This window comes from Nerophis ophidion, linkage group LG06 (genome assembly GCF_033978795.1).
Source record: "Nerophis ophidion isolate RoL-2023_Sa linkage group LG06, RoL_Noph_v1.0, whole genome shotgun sequence".
Lineage (NCBI taxonomy): Eukaryota > Metazoa > Chordata > Actinopteri > Syngnathiformes > Syngnathidae > Nerophis > Nerophis ophidion.
In genome coordinates, this window is record NC_084616.1 from 68,723,060 (window position 1) to 68,745,505 (window position 22,446).

The window sequence follows — 22,446 nt, forward strand, 5'->3', positions numbered from 1 at the left end:
CAAATGAGGCATAACGATGAATATGTACATACAGCTAGCCTAAATAGCATGTTAGCATCGATTAGCATGCCGTGCTAATCGATGCATAGTCTACGTAAATCAACTTGAATCCGTCCCTGACGGTGTTGTTACACCCTCCGACAACACATCGACGAGGCATGATGTCTCCAAGGTACCGGAAAACAGTCGAAAAAACGGAAAATAACAGAGCTGATTTGACTTGCTGCGTGTAATGTGTTTGAGAAAATAGCGGTTGACTACCTAGGTGACGTCACATTGTGACGTGATAGCTCCGAGAGCAAATAATAGAAAGGCGTTTAATTTGCCAAAATTCACCCATTTAGAGTTCGGAAATCGGTTAAAAAAATATATGGTCTTTTTTCTGCAAAATCAAGGTATATATTGACGCTTACATAGGTCTGGTGATAATGTACCCCTTTAATCATGGTAAATCAGAGGTCATTAATTACATGCATACTTTAAATTGACATAAAAAATTATATTTTTGGACACAAATGCAGTTTAATTGTCAGAATCTCATCCAGGGAGCTTTTTAAAATGTTTTACTTAAATGTGTGTGATTTATTTCCTCAAAAATTGGTAACAGTTTTATTTAAAGTCCACTCCGGGTGTTGAACATTTGCAAGCGAACACACCTATCGAAGTCTCCTCACTCATCTTTGCACTGACGTATGCATAGGTACACTGCCCTTATACTTTAAAGTGGCTTACAAAAACGGAAAATGGAGTATTTGTCAGGTACTTGGTAGTAAATAATTTCAGTAGCATACTGTAGTATCGGCATCAATACGTTGTTAACAGAGTTGTCCAACCCAATGACTTGCTAAGAAGATTACTTATGACGTTACCAGGTGAGTTTTGCGGCGAGGACACAGGAGAGGCGCGAGGGGACTGGCAGTAGCTGGGGTGCAGTAAGGCGTGGGGAGGCACGTAGGACATGACTTCGTCCTCAAACAAACTGCAGCAGGAGAGGAAACACAGTAAGCCAAGTGTGCCCTGCGTGTGCCTCATGGAAGGAAGACCAACTCACCTGAGCAATATAACCACGTCGGCGTCTCCCGACAAACGTGCCAATCCCGATGCTCCTTCTGTGCGGATCAGCTGGACCTTCTCCCTGTGGTCATGGCAACAACAAAATGCAGTACATCAACTTATTTGGCATGACTTCTGGACAAATTCAATTGGACATCCATCCATCCATTTTCTACCGCTTATTCCCTTGTGGGGTCGCGGGGGGCGCTGGCGTCTATCTCAGCTACAATCGGGCGGAAGGCGGGGTACACCCTGGACAAGTCGCCACCTCATCGCAGGGCCAACACAGACGGACAGACAACATTCACACTCACATTCACACACTAGGGCCAATTTAGTGTTGCCAATCAACCTATCCCCAGGTGCATGTCTTTGGAGGTGGGAGGAAGCCGGAGTACCCGGAGGGAACCCACACATTCCCGGGGAGAACATGCAAACTCCACACAGAAAGATCCCGAGCCTGAATTTGAACCCAGGACTGCAGGACCTTCGTATTGTGAGGCAGACGCACTAACCCCTCTGCCACCGTGAAGCCCAATATTGAAATTGGACAGTGAAGACATTTTGGTTGTTTTGGACCACCGCACTTACGCGCAATAACAGTGTTCCTAAGGTTTGGACACATTTTCTGTACAATTACAATGTATAATGTACAATTAAAAATATAGATATTGGCATATTTTAATTAAACTAAAAATACATAATGTAATGATAAAATACAAACCAATACATATGTACAGTGTAGATATATCAAATAAAAAAGCCAACAAAAATAAATATGATATTTTCTTCTCTTTAATTTAATATATAAATTTTTATATACAAACCCCGTTTCCATATGAGTTGGGAAATTGTGTTAGATGTAAATAAAAACAAAATACAATAATTTCCAAATCATTTTCAACCCATATTCAGTTGAATGCACTACAAAGACAACATATTTGATGTTCAATTAAATTATTTTTTTTTTTGCTAATAATCATTAACTTTAATATTTGATGCCAGCAACACATGACAAAGAAGTTGGGAAAGGTGGCAATAAATACTGATAAAGTTGAGGAATGCTCATCAAATATTTATTTGGAACATCCCCACAGGTGGGTGCCATGTTTGGGTATAAAAACAGCTTCCCAAAAAATGCTCAGTCTTTCACAAGAAAGGATAGTCAAACAGTTTAAGAACAACGTTTCTCAAGGTACAATTGCAAAAAATTTAGGGATTTCAACATCTACGGTACATAATATCATCAAAAGGTTCAGAGAATCTGGAGAAATCACTCAACGTAAGCGGCATGGCCGGAAACCAACATTGAATGACCGTGACCTTTGATCCCTCAGACGGCACTGTATCAAAAACTGACATCAATATCTAAAGGATATCACCACATGGGCTCAGGAACACTTCAGAAAAACACTGTCACTAAATACAGTTTGTCGCTACATCTGTAAGTGCAAGTTAAAGCTCTACTATGCAAAGCGAAAGCCATTTATCAACAACATCCAGAAACGCCTCCGGCTTCTCTGGGCCCGAGATCATCTAAGATGGACTGATGCAAAGTGGAAAAGTGTTCTGTGGTCTGACCAGTCCACATTTCAAATTGTTTTAGGAAATATTCGAAATCGTGTCATCCGGACCAAAGGGGAAGCTAACCATTCAGACTGTTGTCGACGCAAAGTTCAAAAACAAGCATCTGTGATGGTATGGGTGTGCATTAGTGCCCAAGACATGGGTAACTTACACATTTGTGAAGGCACCATTAATGCTGAAAGGTACATACAGGTTTTGGAACAACATATGCTGCCATCTAAGCGCCGTCTTTTTCATGGACGCCCCTGCTTATTTCAGCAAGAAATGTCAAGCCACATTCAGCACGTGTTACAACAGCGTGGCTTCGTAAAAAAAGAGTGCGGGTACTTTCCTGGCCCGCCTGCAGTCCAGACCTGTCTACCATCGAAAATGTGTGGCGCATTATGAAGCGTAAAATACAACAGTGGAGACCCCGGACTGTTGAACGACTGAAGCTCTACATAAAACAAAAAGGGGAAATAATTCCACTTTCAAAGCTTCATCAATTAGTTTCCTCAGTTCCCAAACGTTTATTGAGTGTTGTTAAAAGAAAAGGTGATGTAACACAGTGGTGAACATGCCCTTTCCCAACTACTTTGGCTCGTGTTGCAGCCATGAAATTCCAAGTTAATTATTATTTGCAAAAAAAAATTAAGTTTATGAGTTTGAACATCAAATATCTTGTCTTTGTAGTTCATTCAATTGAATATGGGTTAAAAAGATTTGCAAATCATTGTATTCCGTTTACATTTACCTCTAACACAATTTCCTAAGTCATATCGAAACAGGGTTTGTATTTTCATGTATTTTTATTTAATAACTTCCATTCATCCATCCATTTCTACCGCTTATTCCCTTGTGGGGTCGCGGGTGGTGCTGGAGCCTATCTCGGCTGCATTCAGGTGGAAGGAGGTGTACACCCTGGACAAGTTGCCACCTCATCACAGGGCCAACACAGACAACATTCACAATCACATTCACACATTAGGGCCAATTTAGTGTTGCCAATCAACCTATCCCCAGGTGCATGTCTTTGGCGGTGGGAGGAAGTCAGAGTACACAGAGGAAACCCACGCAGTCACGGGGAGGACATGCAAACTCCACACAGAAAGATCCCGTGCCTGGGATTGAACCCAGGACTACTCAGGACCTTCGTATTGTGAGGCATATCCACTCACCACGTCCCGCCGTGCTGCCTATTTAATTACTTATTAACTAAATGTACTTTTTTCTGTGTACTGTACGTACATTATTATGTGCTGATTATTATATGTCCATTCTATAGTGACACTTAAGCGTCTGTGTGGTTGCATGTGTGTGTGTGTGGGTGTGAGTGTGTGTGCGTGTATTTACCTAAGTGAATGGTTTCGGTGGAAATCTGGCTGCCTCTCCTGTAACGTCTCAAATATGTTGGGTTGTCTCAGAAACGCCACAATCTTTTCATTGTATGCTAGAAAAAGGGACAAAGACAAATCAAAACCAACAGACATAAATATTTTGGATTGTTACAACGTGTAAATGGGATAAAACAAACAACATGTTTACTTGACCCACTTCCTGGGAAACTTACGAAGGAGCTTTTCGTATTATTAGGTCCATCAGTGCTAAATATGATAAACTTATCACTATCCTCTGCCACTGTTCCCCAAGCATTCAAAAAAGCGGTTATTCATCCTCTGCTCAAAAGACCTAACCTCAATCCTGACCTCAAGGTAAACTACCGACCGGTGTCTCACCTTCCCTTTATTTCAAAAATCCTTGAAAAAATTGTTGCACAGCAGCTAAATGAACACTTAGCGTCTAACAATCTATGTGAAACCTTTCAATCCGGTTTTAGGGCAAATCACTCAACAGAGACAGCCCTCATAAAAATGACTAATGATCTATTGCTAACGATGGATTCTTATGCGTCATCTATGCTGCTGCTCCTCGATCTTAGCGCTGCTTTCGATACCGTCGATCATAATATTTTATTAGAGCGTATCAAAACACGAATTGGTATGTCAGACTAAGCCTTGTCTTGGTTTAACTCTTATCTTACTGACAGGATGCAGTGCGTCTCCCATAACAATGTGAGCTCCGACTATGTTACGGTAACATGTGAAGTTCCCCAGCGTTCGGTTCTTGGCCCTGCACCCATCAGAAACTACATGCTGCCGCTCGGCGACATCATACGCAGATACGGTGTTAGCTTTCACTGTTATGCTGATGACACCCAACTCTACATGCCCCTAAAGCTGACCAACACGCCAGATTGTAGTCAGCTGGAGGCGTGTCTTAATGAAATTAAACAATAGATGTCCGCTAACTTTTTGCAACTCAACGCCAAGAAAATGGAAATGCTGATTATCGGTCCTGCTAGACACTGACATCTATTTAATAATACCACCTTAACATTTGACAACCAAACAATTACACAAGGCGACTCAGTAAAGAATCTGGGTATTATCTTCGACCCAACTCTCTCCTTTGAGGCACACATTAAAAGCGTTACTAAAACGGCCTTCTTTCATCTCCGTAATATCGCTAAAATCTGTTCCATTTTGTCCATTAGCAACGCTGAGATTATTATTCATGCATTCGTTACGTCTCATCTCGATTACTGTAACATATTATTTTCGGGTCTCCCCATGTCTAGCATTAAAAGATTACAGTAGGTACAAAATGCGCCTGCTAGACTTTTGACAAGAACAAGAAAGTTTGATCATATTACGCCTGTACTGGCTCACCTGCACTAGCTTCCTGTGCACTCAGATGTGACTTTAAAGTTTTACTACTTACGTATAAAATACTAAACAGTCTTGCTGCAGCCTATCTTGCCGATTGTATTGTACCATATGTCCCGGCAAGAAATCTGCGTTCAAAGAACTCTGGCTTATTAGTCATTCCCAGAGCCCCAAAAAAGTCTGCAGGCTATAGAGCGTTTTCTTTTAGGGCTCCAGTACTCTGGAATGCCCTCCCGGTAAAAGTTCGAGATGCCACCTCAGTAGAAGCATTTAAGTCTCATCTTAAAACTCATTCGTATACTCTAGCCTTAAAGAGACCCCCTTTTTAGATCAGTTGATATGCCGTTTCTTTTCTTATCTCGGTATAGGGCGGTATAGCTCGGTTGGTAGAGTGGCCGTGCCAGCAACCTGAGGGTTGCAGGTTCGATTCCCGCTTCCGCCATCCTAGTCACTGCTGTTGTGTCCTTGGGCAAGACACTTTACCCACCTGCTCCCAGTGCCACCCACACTGGTTTAAATGTAACTTAGATATTGGGTTTCACTATGTAAAGTGCTTTGAGTCACTAGAGAAAAGCACTATATAAATATAATTCACTTCACTTCTCCTCTGCCCCCCTCTCCCTTGTGGAGGGGTGGGGGGTGTGGGGGGGTGGACAGGTCCCGTGGCCATGGCTGAAGTGCTGGCTGTCCAGGTTTGGGACCCGGGGTGGACTGCTCGCCTGTGCATCGGTTGGGGACATCTCTGCGCTGCTGACCAGTCTTCGCTTGGGATGGTCTCCTGCTGGCCCCATTATGGACTGGACTCTCACTATTATGTTAGATCCACTATGGACTGGACTTTCACAATATTATGTTAGACCCAGTCAACCTTTATTGCTTTTGGGGGGGGGGGGTTGCCCACATATGCCCACATATGCGGTCCTCTCCAAGGTTTCTAATAGTCATTCACATCGACGTCCCACTAGGGTGAGTTTTTCCTTGCCCGTATGTGGGCTATGTACCACGGATGTAGTTGTGGCTTGTGCAGCCCTTTGAGACACTTGTGATTAGGGCTATATCAATAAACATTGATTGATTTTCTTGTACTGTGTAACCCGATTATGTTGACGGCCTTCGGACTAGCTGACTAACGTCGACATAAGCGGTTGATCACATTATCAAAATGTAACTGAAGCGTGTTTCTTGGTAATTACGGCTGGTATACTGACCCACTGGCACGACGTCTGGAGCCTGCCCCCTACTGGAAGATGTGAAGGTGCTGGAGGGCCTCGGAGGGACGGTTGGCCCGGCGTGACGGGACTCTTCGCTCACCTGTGTTGTGGTACAGAAATAGGTCTTGTAACTCCAACTGTATTTTTGGGGGGGGGGCGGCGTGCTGCGGGACTTACCAGGCGTCGCGGGCTCACCTCACCAGCGCTGTGGCTGCGTTGGCGGGTGAGGTGCTGCCGGTGAGCCAAGAGGCTTGGGGGTGGAGAACTCTGCAGAGGCAGCCGAGGGTCGATGAAGGTGGTTGCTCGGCTGTTGTGGTCCACGAAGAAAGGCTATGGACGGAACAACGACATTCAGGTCATACAAGAAAATTTGAGCGATCACGATGATGATATTGGCCCACCTTGCCAGCGTGGTCATGCTTCATTTCCCAGCCTCGAGGCAGCTCCAGCTGTTTGTTGGCAAATAAGTTGAGGAAGGCTACCAGGTCTCGGTTGTGCTGGTAGCGCTCAAAGTGGTGTGCGTCCCGCCGGACCTTACTGATCATGTGCTTCAAACATGTGTTGGCGGTGAACATGCGGTAGGCACTCTGACGTGACGGCACAAGGGACATAATTAAATTGCCGGAAAAAATGATGTGCTACTTGATGACAAAGCGGTAGAGGGTCCCTACAGGGTTAGAATGCAGCACAGTGAAGAAGTCCGGGCTGGTGAGGAACCTGGCGCTGGGAGACTGGAGAAGCAGGTAAAGGCGCGACCGAGAGCTTGACTGGGTGCCGCCACCATCTCGACGCAGCTCTGCAAAAAAATTAAACCGGGGTCACGCTTTGCCAAAAATGTATACCGTAATGCGCCGGTACCTCAGTCTAACCTGGAAAAGAGGGAAGACTATCGCTCTCGTCTGCTGGCTGCTCATTGGCCGACACTTCTTCAGCTCTGCTGTCATTGGTGATCGTCCTACGGATGCTCTGATACCTGAAGTGTCGATTAGTTGTTACAGTCCCATATAGAATATTCAGCTACATTGCAAACTGTTTTAGTCGACATCTCTCGGATTGACATAAGCAGTAGGCCAGGGATGGGGAGAAAGGGGGATAATAAAGAATTTCCCAAGAGAAAAAATGGCTAGGAAGTCTACTGCCCAGGAACAAAGGATATTTGGTTGTATGTCAAAGCTTTGAATGCAAGCAGTAACTTTTGTTTTTGGTGATTTTGATAAAACCAAAAATCAGCTTTTACAAAAACACTCTAATGTTAATGATGAAGTTAACACAACTACAACGCATGTCGACATAAAGAAACCAATTATTCAAATGAATGAATCTTTTGGGTCTCTAACATCCATCCATCCATCCATTATCTACCGCTTGTCCCTTACGGGGTTGCGGGGGGCGCTGGCGCCAATCTCAGCTTCAATCGGGCGGAAGGCGGGGTACACCCTGGACAAGTCGCCACGTCTTCGCAGGGCCGACACAGATAGACAGACAACATTCACACTCACATTCACACACTAGGGCCAATTTAGTGTTGCCAATCAACCTATCCCCAGGTGCATGTCTTTGGAAGTAGGAGGAAGCCGGAGTACCCGGAGGGAACCCACGCATTCACGCGGAGAACATGCAAACTCCACACAGAAAGATCCCGAGCCTGGATTTGAACCCAGGACTACAGGAACTTCGTATTGTGAGGCAGACGCACTAACCCCTCTGCCACCGTGAAGCCCGGTCTCTAACATATATGTTGACAAAAGCGGTTGACCACGTATGTCAACGCCGACTAAAGCGGGCACTTTTTAATAATAAGAACATATGAATATGTTCACACAGAATAATAACCTACTCAGTGGCCTAGTGGTTAGAGTGTCCGCCCTGAGATCGGTAGGTTGGGAGTTCAAACCCCAGCCGAGTTATACCAAAGACTATAAAAAAATCGGACCCATTGCCTCCCTGCTTGGCACTCAGCATCAAGGGTTGGAATTGGGGGTTAAATCACCATAAATGATTCCCCGGCACGGCACCGCTGCTGCCCACTGCTCCCCTCACTTCCCAGGGGGTGAACAAGGGGATGGGTCAAAGGCAGAGGACAAATTTCACCACACCTAGTGTGTGTGTGACAATCATTGGTACTTTTTTAACTTTAACACAGTGAACAAGGGGCCCTGCGATGAGGTGGCAACTTGTCCAGGGTGTACACCGCCTCCCGCCCGATTGTAGCTGAGATAGCCGCCACCGCCCCCCGCGACCCCAAAAAGGGAATAAGCAGTAGAAAATGGATGGGATGGACAGTGAACAAGGACTTGATGAGTTGCTCGATGTAGAAGGGTTGTCGGCATAAAAGCATTCCACTGCATTTAGAGGATTAGATGCTGAGCGGGGTATCAAACCTGCGGTTCAGTTGTTCCATCTGCTGGATTGAATTGGACCTCTGGAGGGTTTGCGGGCCGGCCGGGGCTGTGGGTCGTTGCCAGGTTGTGGTTCTGTTGACGTGATCCACGTAAAAGATCCGACCGTGGCTGTCGATGCGGGCCTCCCAGTCTAGCACACAAACACAATTCTTAGGGCACAGGTTCCCAAAGTACAAAGCAAAATATGTAATTCAGCGTTTGAAGGTTTTAGTAATTTATAGATTATTATCAACAAGGATTAACTTTTTTTTTCTACACTTAACACATCAAAAAGTGATTAACCTATATCAGTGGTCGGCAACCCAAAATGTTGAAAGAGCCATATTGGACCAAAAATACAAAAACAAATCTGTTTTGAGCCGCAAAAAATGAAAAGCCATATTGCATACAGATAGTGTGTCATGAGGTATAAATTGAATTAAGAGGGCTTAGAGGAAACTAAATGAGCTCAAATATAGCTACAAATGAGGCATAATGATGCAATATGTACATACAACTAGCCTAAATAGCATTTTAGCACAGATTAGCTTGCAGTCATGCAGTGACCAAATATGTCTGATTAGCACTCCAAATAAGTCAATAACATCAACAAAACTCACCTTTGTGCATTCATGCACAACATTATAAGTTTGGTGGACAAAATGAGATGGAATAAGAAGTGGCATAAAACACGTCTTAGAATGTCGGAGAAAGTTATGCATGTAAACAAACTACGGTGAGTTCAAGGACTGCCAAAATTAGTAGGACAAAACGGCGCTCGCCAAATACTCGAATCAGTGAAGCATGTTTAATATAAACAGTGTGCTTTATAACAATTAGGGATGTTTGTGTCATGTTTGTCCTCTTACAGAAACTATTTTAATACAAAAATATATTTTTTATACTTTTTTTCTCTCATCTTTTTCCATTTTTCATACATTTTTGAAAAAGCTCCAGAGAGCCACTAGGGCGGCGCTGAAGAGCCGCATGCGGCTCCAGAGCCGCGGGGTTGCCGACCCCTGACCTATATAAACCATATCCATTTGTGCTTGTAACTCATAGACATTAGAAGAAGAATAGAATAGAATAGAATGGACTTTATTGTCATTATATTTGCATATAACAAGATTAAAGACACCAATTTAAGGTCCGGTAGTGGGAACAAATATGGGGTGAAATAAATAACACAAGAGGTAATAAATGAAAAAACTAACAATTGAAATAAACAGACTACTATCCAATAAAAATAATAAGCAATCCTGTACAATATACAAAACACTATAGAAATACAAAATACTGTACAATATACAGAACAAGACAAGAGTACCGAAGTAATAAATAACAATTAGTATCGGACGTATTGCACTCAAAGGGTAGTATTGCATGATGCTGTATAGGGGTGAATTATTATTATTATTAGTGATGTTTTTGTAAAATATTACTGATTTAAAATATGAAATATGTGTGATGATACATAAGTAACATTGTTCATGATAGATGTATTCATTAATTCAAAAGAACTTGCAACATTTTAGTGTAGTACAAATGTAATTTGAACGGAAAAAAAACGTACTTTAAAATCATTGACATGTGTTGAGTGTCTCATGAGTTATTTGACAAATACGTAACATCAAACTGTCCATAGCTATTTTAGGGGTAAATGCCTGATTGTTATATTTTCTTAGAAAGATCCTTCTAAATTCATCGAAGGAAAATAGTCTAGAACTGCTGAACTGTAATAGTTGACACCTTGTTAGAAATAAATAAATAAATGGGTTGTACTTGTATAGCGCTTTTCTACCTTCAAGGTACTCAAAGCGCTTTGACACTACTTCCACATTTACCCATTTACACACACATTCACACACTGATGGAGGGAGCTGCCATGCAAGGCACCAACCAGCACCCATCAGGAGCAAGGGTGAAGTGTCTTGCTCAGGACACAACGGACATGACGAGGTTGGTACTAGGTGGGATTTGAACCAGGGACCCTCGGGTTGCGCACGGCCACTCTCCCACTGCGCCACGCCGTCCCTATTAAAGCGTTACAATTGTTAAATGGATATAAACTGAGCTTCAATGCCAAAAAAAGTTTTTGGGGGAAGCTATATCCTGAGACAGTCACTAAGAAATAGTTTTTTCTCAAGATTTAAAAGATTCAACATCATCGAAGTGGATTTTTTCAACTCTGCAAGGTCGATCATACTTCATGGAGGCAATTTTTTAATGGAGGCACAATATAATAATAATAATTTCTTTACATTTGGATTGTACATAAATTAAGCGATACGTCATAAAAGACAATGTGGGACTCATTAATGCATTAGTAAGTATTACTTGATGGACATTAACAAGTGCCGTGACTGGTGAATGATCGTCGTTTTGTTGTTCTTGCCAAGCACTGTGCTTATGACTACGACTGTCAAATGATTCAAATGTTTAATCGCGATTACTTACATTGTGGCCTTAGTTAACTCGTAATTAATGTCGTTCAACCACAGAGATACTTTTATCTTTAATAAATGTACAGTACCAAAGACGGACCATTCTTAAGTTTTTATTACTATCACGAACGGATTAGATGATTTGTTTGATCTATTCAAATGCAGTGGTGGGCCGTCAGGACCAGCAAAGCCTTCTCTGCTGGCCTAACATAAACAGAAATCATGATCATGAATAAAGATAAAAGTAATTTTTGATTTACTTTCCCTCAATATCTAAGAGTATTCATACTCTCATCATGTTGTTTTTATTTTATAAAGTTTTTATCCAATCAGAATTCAGCTAGCTTATGTTGCCATGCTGTACCAAATCTGCCAGAAGCCTTCAAATTTAGCAATGCTGGCGTCTACACTGTAAGTGAACGGACAACAAACATTTGACGGACAGTTGCGATAGCAAATCAGATCACACGTTGTAAGTCAGGCCTTCTAGATGGCCTAAGGCAGATATATAGTGATGTTATGAGCCAGGTAACATAAGAACTCCATTACCCACAGTACTGAAGAGCCCGCACAGTAGCCCTGTTTAGGTTGTTTGATATAGACATGCAAGCAGAGGGATGTTTTTGATGAGCACGCTGCGGAGTAAACTTTAAAGGGGAACATTATCACAATTTCAGAAGGGTAAAAAACCAATAAAAATCAGTTCCCAGTGGCTTATTTTATTTTTCGAAGTTTTTTTCAAAATTTTACCCATCCTGGAATATCCCGAAAAAAGGCTTTAAAGCGGCTGATTTTCGCTATCTGTGAAGCCACCGTCCATTTTCCTGTGACGTCATCCAGTGATGCCAATACAAACAAACGGATAGCACAGCAAGATATAGCGACATTAGCTCGGATTCAGACTCGGATTTCAGCGGCTTAAGAAATTCAACAGATTATGCATGTATTGAAACGGATGGTTGGAGTATGGAGGCAGATAGCGAAAACGAAATTGAAGGAGAGACTGAAGCTATTGAGCGAAGAGCTATTGACGCTATTCGGCCATGTCTGCCTTAGCATTGCCGGTAAAATGTGCAGACTTTCGCATCTTGTGACACTGGATCAACTTAAATCCGTCGATTGGTAAGTGTTTGTTTGGCATTAAATGTGGGTGGAGGGAAACGCTGAATGCAAATGTAGCTACAAATGTACATACAGCTAGCCTAAATAGCATGTTAGCATTGATTAGCTGGCAGTCACGCCGCGACCAAATATGTCTGATTAGCACATAAGTCAATAACATTAACAAAACTCATCTTTGTGATTTTGTTGACTTTATCGTTGGTAATGCATCTGCAGGTTATCCATACATCTCTGTGCCATGTCTGCCCTAGCATCGCCGGTAAAATGTGCAGACACTCCGGCACATTCAATGGGGTTCTGGCGGCAGAGTTCTTTGACTTTATTGTTGGAAATGCATCTGCTTTGAGTGTCGCAGGATATCCACACAATCTTGCCATCTCTGGAGTAGCATTGCTTTTGTCGGTAAAGTGTGCGGAACAAACGACTGACCATTTCATCGGCTTTCCCCACACCCTCGTATTTTGAACAAATTTCGTCCAATTTCTTGCCACTTTCGCATCTTTGGGCCAGTGGTGCAACTTGAATCCCTCCCTGTTAGTGTTGTTACAACCTCCGACAACACACCGACGAGGCATGATGTCTCCAAGGTATGGAAAACAGTCGAAAAAACTGAAAATAACAGAGCTGAGACCCGGTGTTTGTAATGTGTTTGAGAAAATGGCGGCTTTATTACCTATGTGACGTCACGTTCTGACGTCATCGCTCCGAGTGCGAATAATAGAAAGGCGTTTAATTCGCCAAAATTCACCCATTTAGAGTTCGGAAATTGGTTAAAAAAATATATGGTTTTTTTTCTGCAACATCAAGGTATATATTGACGCTTACATAGGTCTGGTGATAATGTTCCCCTTTAAGATCTCAGCCAACACGCCTCATCTGCATCTTTTATGATTAGACAAGACAACACATATATTTGCAAGGCCATTTTCAAGAAGGATATTTAAAGGGAAACTACATCTTGTGAGACCATGTCGGTCAACCTCGGAAGCGAGCGCAGCGGTGGATGAAATGTGAGTTCAGATATTTTCTTTCTTTTTTCACGTTTAAAAAGTTTTTTGTAATTTTAATTTTGAGAGTACCACATAAGTTATGTTTTAATTGCTGATTCAGGTTTTTTTATATTTTCAAATACCCAGAAAATAACCCGTTCTGTAGAATGCCCAGTAGTGCCTAAATGTGTTTCCTTATAGTATTTCTCCAGCAATGGTCATGTGATGACATAAATGAGGGTATTGAGAGGTAATCCTTGAGGTCTGACAACATTGAAGGCCTAGATGGGAAATGCAATGCCCGCCACTATTCAAATGTTAGTTGATTGTGCTTTTTTAAACAGCTCAACACAAAATGGTTATATGTGTGTGTACACACATACACACACACGTAGGCACGCACGCACACAAACACAGACACACAAGTCTTTGCTATTGAATATACAGCCTACAAGAGATTATTACAAAGTTTGTAAATATCATTTAGTGATGTTTTCTTGATGCTAAATATTGCAAGATAAATGCTACACAAACAACAAACACATCCATTCAATGTGGAGGTTTCCTAAAGAAAACTGCTCATATGTAAGTATATAGAAAATAAGAGAAGTAAATAAAGTATGAAGAGATTTCACGGTTTATTTTAACCCTATGGGTATCGTTTGATTTAAATGCCAAATGCGACAGTAAGGACAAAAATCTAATAACATATTTAAGTGGGTATAAAACCCTAACATACTAATAATGTTTTTTACTTGTTTCGCTTAAATTGCATATTAACTTGGGACCAAATACCAAATGTTTATTGATTGTTATTGTTTTAACCCTTTAAATACCAATTTCATCAAAACATTTTTTATTTAATTTTTTTCTTTCACCTTTCACTCCCATACTTTACACAATTTTATATGTATTGTCATTACACAACAAAAACTTTAAAATGTAATGTCATAATATTGATTAGAATAAGATGGAAACACGCACGCACTCACACACGCACATTCACAAACTAATTTTCTCCTAAATAAAGGCCCTAAATGAAATTAGAAAATGCATGATTAGAATTGTGTAATACGGTTGCGTCTTCAATATAAAATTGTGGTTATAATGGGGCTCAACAAGGACATTTTTGTCCTGAGCATGAGATGTACTCCCTGCATCTGATTACCCTAAATCAACGTTTAAAATTTTATTTTCAAATTTAACATGCAAAAAAACTACAATAACTAAAAATAATACCTATCAGAACCTAAATGGTGGCCAAAAATAAGCGGGAAAAAAATACTAATATGTCCCAAACATAGTGGAAGAGTTAATTAAGTTCGTACATAAGTAGATTTTGCTATCGGTTAGAGGCCCCCCAAGTGCCCAAAAAAATAAAAGAGAAAAAAACATTGCCACTTATTTCCACGTCAAGTTAGTCGAGTGGGCGCTGGGGTTTCAACTTGCTGCTGAAATGTTGCGTGTGTCACTCAACCTTAAGGACTCAAAGGGGAGGGAGAGGGTGGGCCGGCGAAGGATCTATTTGCAACTGCAGAGGTTGTGTGACTGAGCGGGTTTTACGCAAATTGGAGGGAGCGAGGGATAAACTGACCCTGGATGATGAATATTCAAACTGCTTAACTCAATTAATATAGACCCACATAGCTTCATGTTATTTATTGGGTTATGTGAAAAGGTTGTTTAAAAAACTAAGACAAATATGTGCATGCTTCTTGACGTATTAGCCCTCCAGCTGTTTTTACTGTGCTTGAGGATGAACTGGGAGTTCGTCGTAGTCTTTCCAAGCTGAAGTTCATTAAAACGTACTTGAGGTATACTAAGTCTCAGGAAAATCAATGACTTAATTGATGATTTTATATCAAAGACGGCCAGTAAAGGCAGGTTTTTTTAGATTGCACTTTACACCTGCACTATCTATCTATGCTTAATCATGCGTCAAATACTCTTTTTTTTAATTATTATCATTTTATTAATTGGTATGTATCCGATGGATTTGTGCCATTTAAATTAGTGTTTATGTTCGTCTATGATTATGGATGGAAGGTGCCGAGGGAAGGGTCGCTACGGAAAAAAAACACTGCCTCTGAGTTCATACAAACAGTGACAAATAGACTGCAACAGAGGCTATATTTTTTGCGAAGATTAAGATTGTACGGCGTAATCATGATGCTTTTCTACCATGCCATTGTAGAGAGCATCATTAGATACGGGTTCACCTCATGGTTTGGCAACCTAACCGTTAAGCTAAAAAGCAAACTGGCCGGCATGCATGAAACGGCAATGAAAATCGTAGGGAGGAAAGAATATGAGCCTATACAGAGCATCTATGAGCAGGCAGTTAGGAAAAAAAGCTAAGAAAATTATTTCCAATTCACAACACCCACTCTTCCCTGAATATGGAACCCTGCCATCAGGGAGAAGACTCCGGGTCCCACTATGCAAATCTAACCGCCTTCAATAATCATTTGTCCCAGCCTCCATTAAGCTGACCAACAATGTGCAATAGAATGTTAATACATAGGTTAGCACTTTTTTTTTTTTAGCACATAGCACTTTAGACCTAAACACTTTAGCACACAGCACTTTATCCATGAGCTCTAGTCCAATGCACACTGGTACTTTATCTTTATCTCCATCCATCCATCCATTTCCTACCGCTTATTCCCTTTCGGGGTCGCGGGGGGCGCTGGCGCCTATCTCAGCTACAATCGGGTAGAAGGCGGGGTACACCCTGGACAAGTCGCCTCCTCATCGCAGGGCCGACACAGACAGACAACATTCACACTCACATTCACACACTAGGGCCAATTTAGTTTTGCCAATCAACCTATCCCCAGGTGCATGTCTTTGGAAGTGGGAGGAAGCCGGAGTACCCGGAGGGAACCCACGCATTCACGGGGAGAACATGCAAACTCCACACAGAAAGATCCCGAGCCTGGATTTGAACCCAGGACTGCAGGACCTTCGTATTGTGAGGCAGACGCACTAACCCCTCTGCCACCGTGAAGCCACATCTTTATCTCCATACTGTAGATTTTATGCCTACATCAAAGTGCCACCCATGTCTATCGAGCTCCATGTTCTGATGTTTAAATGTTAGTTGTCTGGTTGTGTCTGTGCTTGTTTTTTTGTTCTGTTCTTTTTGTGTATGTTAAGAAAGCAATGATGCACTATGCCCAAGACAAATTTCCCCGCGGGGACAATAAAGTTGAACTTTGAACCTTGAACCTTGAAAGTGATCACTGCAAATTCCTTTCTCTTTTTTTTTTCCCTATAATGTTGTACTACCCTAGGAACTCTGAAATAGCTTTCACCAAAATTCCTATTGGAACCATTTTCACAGGCGAAAACAGTGCATATATGTATTATTTCAACTCTGATTTCAATTGACTTCCTGCTACTAATAGACTTATTTGTTCCTCAAGCGCTTGAGTCTGAGCCGACATCAGCCAGGCGCAACGTCCCGTGCAACCCAGCAAGGACCCAGTACACATTTTAACACACTTAAAGTGTTCCTTAGGGATAACACATCCATCCATCAATCCATTTTGTACCGCTTGTTATACATTGCCTGTTAAATTCAGGGAATGTTTCCAAACTTGAGCAATCTTGCATGTTGCGTTATGTAAATGAAAACCATAACCATGTGTGTAATGACTGGTAAACAAATGACACTCAGGACGACTCACTTGGCGGGAGGGGCTCATCCACTCTCTGGTAACGGCTGATATCATGGCGTACAGACGGCAGTGAGTGAACAGACATGTGGCCGTTGACCTGAGCTGTGGCTCCTGTGTGTACAAACAGTTTGATAAGAGCAGTGTTTATGTTGTTCACCAACAAACCCTGATTCCATATGAGTTGAGGAATTTTGTTGGATGTAAATATAAACGGAATAGAATGATTTGCAAATAATTTTCAACCCATATTCAGTTGAATATGCTACAAAGACAACATATTTGATGTTCAAACTGATAAACCTTTTTTTTTGCAAATAATCATTAACGTTAGAATTTGATGCCAGCAACACGTGACAAAGAAGTTGGGAAAGGTGGCAATAAATACTGATAAAGTCGAGGAATGCACATAAAACACTTATTTGGAACGTCGCACAGGTGTGCAGGCTAATTGGGAACAGGTGGGTGCCATGATTGGGTATAAAAACAGCTTCCCAAAAAATGCTCAGTCTTTCACAAGAAAGGATGAAGCGAGGTACACCCCTTTGTCCACAACTGCGTGAGCAAATAGTCAAACAGTTTAAGAACAACGTTTCTCAAAGTGCAACTGCAAGAAATTTAGGGATTTCAACATCTACGGTCCATAATATCATCCAAAGACACAGACAATCTGGAGAAATCACGCCACGTAAGCAGCATGGCCGGAAACCAACATTGAATGACCGTGACCTTCGATCCCTCAGACGGCACTGTATCAAAAACCGACATCAATCTCTAAAGGATATCACCACATGGGCTCAGGAACACTTCAGAAAACCACTGTCACTAAATACTAAGTTGAGGAATGCTCATCAAACACTTATATGGAACATCCCACAGGTGTGCAGGCTAATTGGGAACAGGTAGGTGCCATGATTGGGTATAAAAGCAGCTTCCATGAAATGCTAAGTCATTCACAAACAAGGATGGGGCGAGGGTCACCACTTTGTAAGCAAATTGGCGAACAGTTTCAGAATATTAATAAACGAGCTATTGCATGGAATTTAGGGATTTTACCATCTACGGTCCGTAAAATCATCAAAAGTTTCAGAGAATCTGGAGAAATCACTGCACGTAAGCGATGATATTACGGACCTTTGATCCCTCAGGCGGTACTGCATCAAAAACCGACAGTGTGTAAAGGATATCACCCCATGGGCTCAGGAACACTTCATAAAACTACTGTCAGTAACTACAGTTGGTCGCCATTAAACTCTAAGTTTATGAGTTTGAACATCACATATCTTGTCTTTGTAGTGCATTCAATTGAATATGGGTTGAAAAGGACTTGCAAATCATTGTATTCCGTTTATATTTACATCTAACACAATTTCCCAACTTATATGGAAACGGGGTTTGTATATGACATGTTGGATTTACAAATATGTGTTTAGTTTTTTACAGCAGTTGGGATCATGACTGTACATCAGACCTGGGCAAAAATTAAGGCACGGGCCACATGCGGCCACCTGGCATTAAACTTTTACATCTGGCCCGCCGGACATTCTCAAAATTGTTTTTTAGATCTTTAAGATGGAAACTCGAACTGCCCTTATGATGCGCAGTGATGTTTTCAAATTACCGTAAGTCTTGAACTATAAAAAGTATTGGAATCTGTGGTTTTAAATGATATGAGTTACTATGGTAATCTACGTCACATCAGGTCAGACGAGGCACCAAGCAGGGGGGGAGCGTTTCCACAGAGTGTTTACAGAGCAGCCAGCCTAAAATGCAGGTGTCAGGTACAGAGGCGGAAGGAGATTTTTACAAGAAAGTTCTAAAGCTTAGTGATTTATCAGATGTAGGTGGGGTTTTTTTTTTTACCTTTCTTGTTCATATTACACTAAACATTGATTGTAAAATATGTCGATCGAAAGGGGGTGTGACGTTAATATATTGCCAATATTCAGTGTTTTATCGTTCATAATTAATATTGTTAATCTGACATTCTTTATTTACATGAATGTTCAGGGTGTCTTATTCAGTAAAAAAATAAAAATTCAGAATTCAATCAGACAATATTGTGAGGTTTTGTTTTAGTGTTCCTAAAAATAGATATACCGGCCCCAAGACACATTTTTTTCTGTAAATTTGCCCCCCCCGAGTCAAAAAATTTGCCCAGGCCTTGTTTACATGCACTTATCTTGGATGAATGTCATACAGTAGAACCTGTTTAAGTCAACATCCCAGGGATTGGCAGACTAGCGCTTGGTGATGTAACCGAAAATAGCTTAGACCACGTTCACCATGATTTTGTACATGCGCAAGTTTTTTTTCCTGGTTGCTAACAATCAGAAAAGGTTACCAGGTTTTAATTTTCAAAATTACCTGGCACTGAACAGGAAATCACCGTGAGCATGATTCAATGTTGTGTAGACAGAATTACGACATGTTGACAAACAAGTACACAAAAACATGTTTCATAGCAATGAGTCCTTTGGCTCTAAAATGTTATGTCGACAAAAGCGGTCGACCATGAAAGTCAACTTAAATTTTTATTTTTTAGTAAAAAGAAGACGGTGGACTTAATAAGATGGTTGACTAGGCCAGTGGTTCTGAAGCTTTTTTCAGTTATGAACCCCCTGTGAACATTTTTTAATTCACGTACGCTCTAATCAGAGAAAAGCATTGTTGGTTGAAAAAAAGAGATACAAAGTAAAATGCAGCAATATGTCATCAGTTTCTGATTTATTAAATTGTATAACAATGCAAAATATTGCTAATTTGTAGATTAGATTAGATTAGATTAGATAGTACTTTATTTATTCCGTCAGGAGAGTTCCTTCAGGAAAATTAAAATTTTCAGCACAATCCCATTCAAGTTTAGACAAACATTACAGGGAGACAGAACAGGATCGCTGACGGGTCTGCCGGCTTCCAGCGCCCCTTACAAAAAAGATGAGATACAGGTAAACAAGGAGGGGGAATAGAAGATTAAAACAAAATAAAAAAAAATAAAAATTAGTGGTCTTAGTGGTGGTCTTTCTTGAACTATATGGAAAAAAGATATAAAAGGAACTAAAAACCTGTTGAAAAATAAACAAGTGATTCAATTATAAAAAAAGATTTCTACACATAGAAGTAATCATCAACTTAAAGTGCCCTCTTTGGGGATTGTAATAGAGATACATCTGGAATCATGAAATTAATTCTAAACATTTCTTCACAAAAAACGAAATTTTTAACATCAATATTTATGGAAAATGTCCACAAAAAATCTAACTGTCAACACTGAATATTGCATTGTTGCATTTTTTTTCGTTTGTGAACTTACATTCATATTTTGTTGAACTATTATTCAAAAAATATATTTATAAAGGATTTTGGAATTGTTGCTATTTTTAGAAAATGTCTGAAAAATCTCACGTACCCCTTGACATACTTTCAAGTACCCCCATTTGAGAGCCACTGCTGTTGACAAAAAACGAATTGACATACACGGGTGCCACTATATACATGTTTGGCCTTATTTACTGCTTTTCCAGCGTGAAGCTATTATACTAAGTACTTTTTTTTTTTTAAACAAATTTACATATTTTCAGGTTTTTCTCTAATTTAGACCTGCCACACCTAAGCGCATATTGAGGGTGTGCTGAGTACGCTTTCTGTTCGTCTAGTCTTGAACTCAAACCTGCAGGAGCATCACGAGGGAGGCGGTGGGATATGAAGTCCAGATGGGTGGCAGTCTGTGCCTCCATTTTCGAGGCTGCCGATTAGAGCTGTGGTTGCAAGCTGGTGGTGGTGGTGGTGCCGGTCGTGGCGGCAACCTTATAACCTAATAAACAGGGCTGTCAAGCTGAAGCAGTACCCCCGAATCAGCAGGTACTGTTTCATCAAATTTGACACATTTTAATGTAAATGTCAACATGACTGCACTAAAGGTCGTCAAAGCCCACAGTGACTCTTACGACAAACATGATGCTCTGCTACATGTCTTTCAAGACTCTGATAGCAATATGATGATGATGATGATGATGTAACTGATTGTATATACCTGAGGCAAATGTGACATGCATGAGATGAAGAAAAGGGAGTTGTGGTATAACAGTAGTGTTGGTTCTAAGATACAGTTAGATCTAATTGATTTTAAATATATACGTATATTCTTGTAATATATTGCTAAGCATTGAACAATACTCAGTGTTAGTAGTATTGTGATGATATTCCTCTTTGATTTTGAGTCATCAACTTAACCTGAAAAGCTCCTGTCAATAGTTCAGGTATGAAACAAACTGAATGAAACCTACTAGTTGAGTTGATAAAATGCCCTGCACCATCTCCTCAGGCAGTGCAGGCAAGCGAAAGTCCTAAAGAACTTGACAGGCACTGAAAGACTAAAACACTGTTGCAGAGGAATTTGCGGTGGTCAGAAAACGTTTTTGTGGCGTGGCGCTGGGGGTAGACAAGATCTGCTTTGAAGGCTTTGGATGTTGCAGGACTGCCATGGCTGACACGTCACTTGTGTAGAGCAGGCAGTAAGTAACAGTGGATTAGCCAACAGGGATAGTGGGGGAGGTTCAACTATGGGGGATCACGCCTCTCAGCCTGCCTGGGAAATCAAATCCGGAGTGCAGGAAGGAGATTTGGGCCATTTTTGGGTAGAGAAGGAACAAGATGGTCTATATTCTGGTTGTGGAGCTCTTCAACCATGCAAGGTTGTTTGAGAGTACATAGGGGTTCCTTTCAAACGGTCCACACGTGTTGTGGACTTGGAAAAGGCCTTCAACTGTCAGTGGTAGTATGAGGTTCAAAGCCTGCCTTGATCCCTGCACAATGGAGCAGTTGTCCCTGGTTTTGTTTTTATTTACTTGTTGAGGGTGTTCAGTTATTAGCATTACGATCATACAGTGGGGCAAAAAAGTATTTAGTCAGCCACCGATTGTGCAAGTTCTCCCACTTAAAATGATGACAGAGGTCTGTAATTTTCATCATAGGTACACTTCAACTGTGAGAGACAGAATGTGAAAAAAAAAATCCTGGAATTCACATTGTAGGAATTTTAAATAATTTATTCGTAAATTATGGTGGAATAAAGGTATTTGGTCACTTCAAACAAGGCAGATCTCTGGCTCTCACAAACCTGTAACTTCTTCTTTTAAAAGCTCTTCTGTCCTCCACTCGTTACCTGTATTAATGGCACTTGTTTGAACTCGTTATCTGTATAAAAGACACCTGTCCACAGCCCCAAACAGTCAGACTCCAAAATCCACTATGGCCAAGACCAAAGAGCTGTCG

The 22,446-nt window shown here is 41.2% G+C and overlaps 1 protein-coding gene across 4 annotated transcripts in view; it reads right to left on the reverse strand.

Annotated features, from left to right (window-relative positions):
• Nucleotides 1-22,446, reverse strand: part of hecw2b (HECT, C2 and WW domain containing E3 ubiquitin protein ligase 2b) — a 119,151-nt gene that overhangs the window by 29,870 nt on the left and 66,835 nt on the right. For 3 of the 4 annotated variants that reach the window (XM_061904718.1, XM_061904719.1, XM_061904717.1), the window contains 10 exons: nucleotides 17,185-17,286; nucleotides 8,938-9,088; nucleotides 7,426-7,529; nucleotides 7,228-7,352; nucleotides 6,958-7,143; nucleotides 6,734-6,886; nucleotides 6,554-6,656; nucleotides 3,973-4,069; nucleotides 1,052-1,135; nucleotides 870-979 (listed from right to left, as the gene is read on the reverse strand). In XM_061904718.1, the coding sequence (XP_061760702.1) occupies nucleotides 870-979; nucleotides 1,052-1,135; nucleotides 3,973-4,069; nucleotides 6,554-6,656; nucleotides 6,734-6,886; nucleotides 6,958-7,143; nucleotides 7,228-7,352; nucleotides 7,426-7,529; nucleotides 8,938-9,088; nucleotides 17,185-17,286 (1,215 nt within the window). The remainder of the gene's footprint in view (nucleotides 1-869; nucleotides 980-1,051; nucleotides 1,136-3,972; nucleotides 4,070-6,553; nucleotides 6,657-6,733; nucleotides 6,887-6,957; nucleotides 7,144-7,227; nucleotides 7,353-7,425; nucleotides 7,530-8,937; nucleotides 9,089-17,184; nucleotides 17,287-22,446) is intronic. The other variant, XM_061904720.1, reaches the window with a different exon arrangement.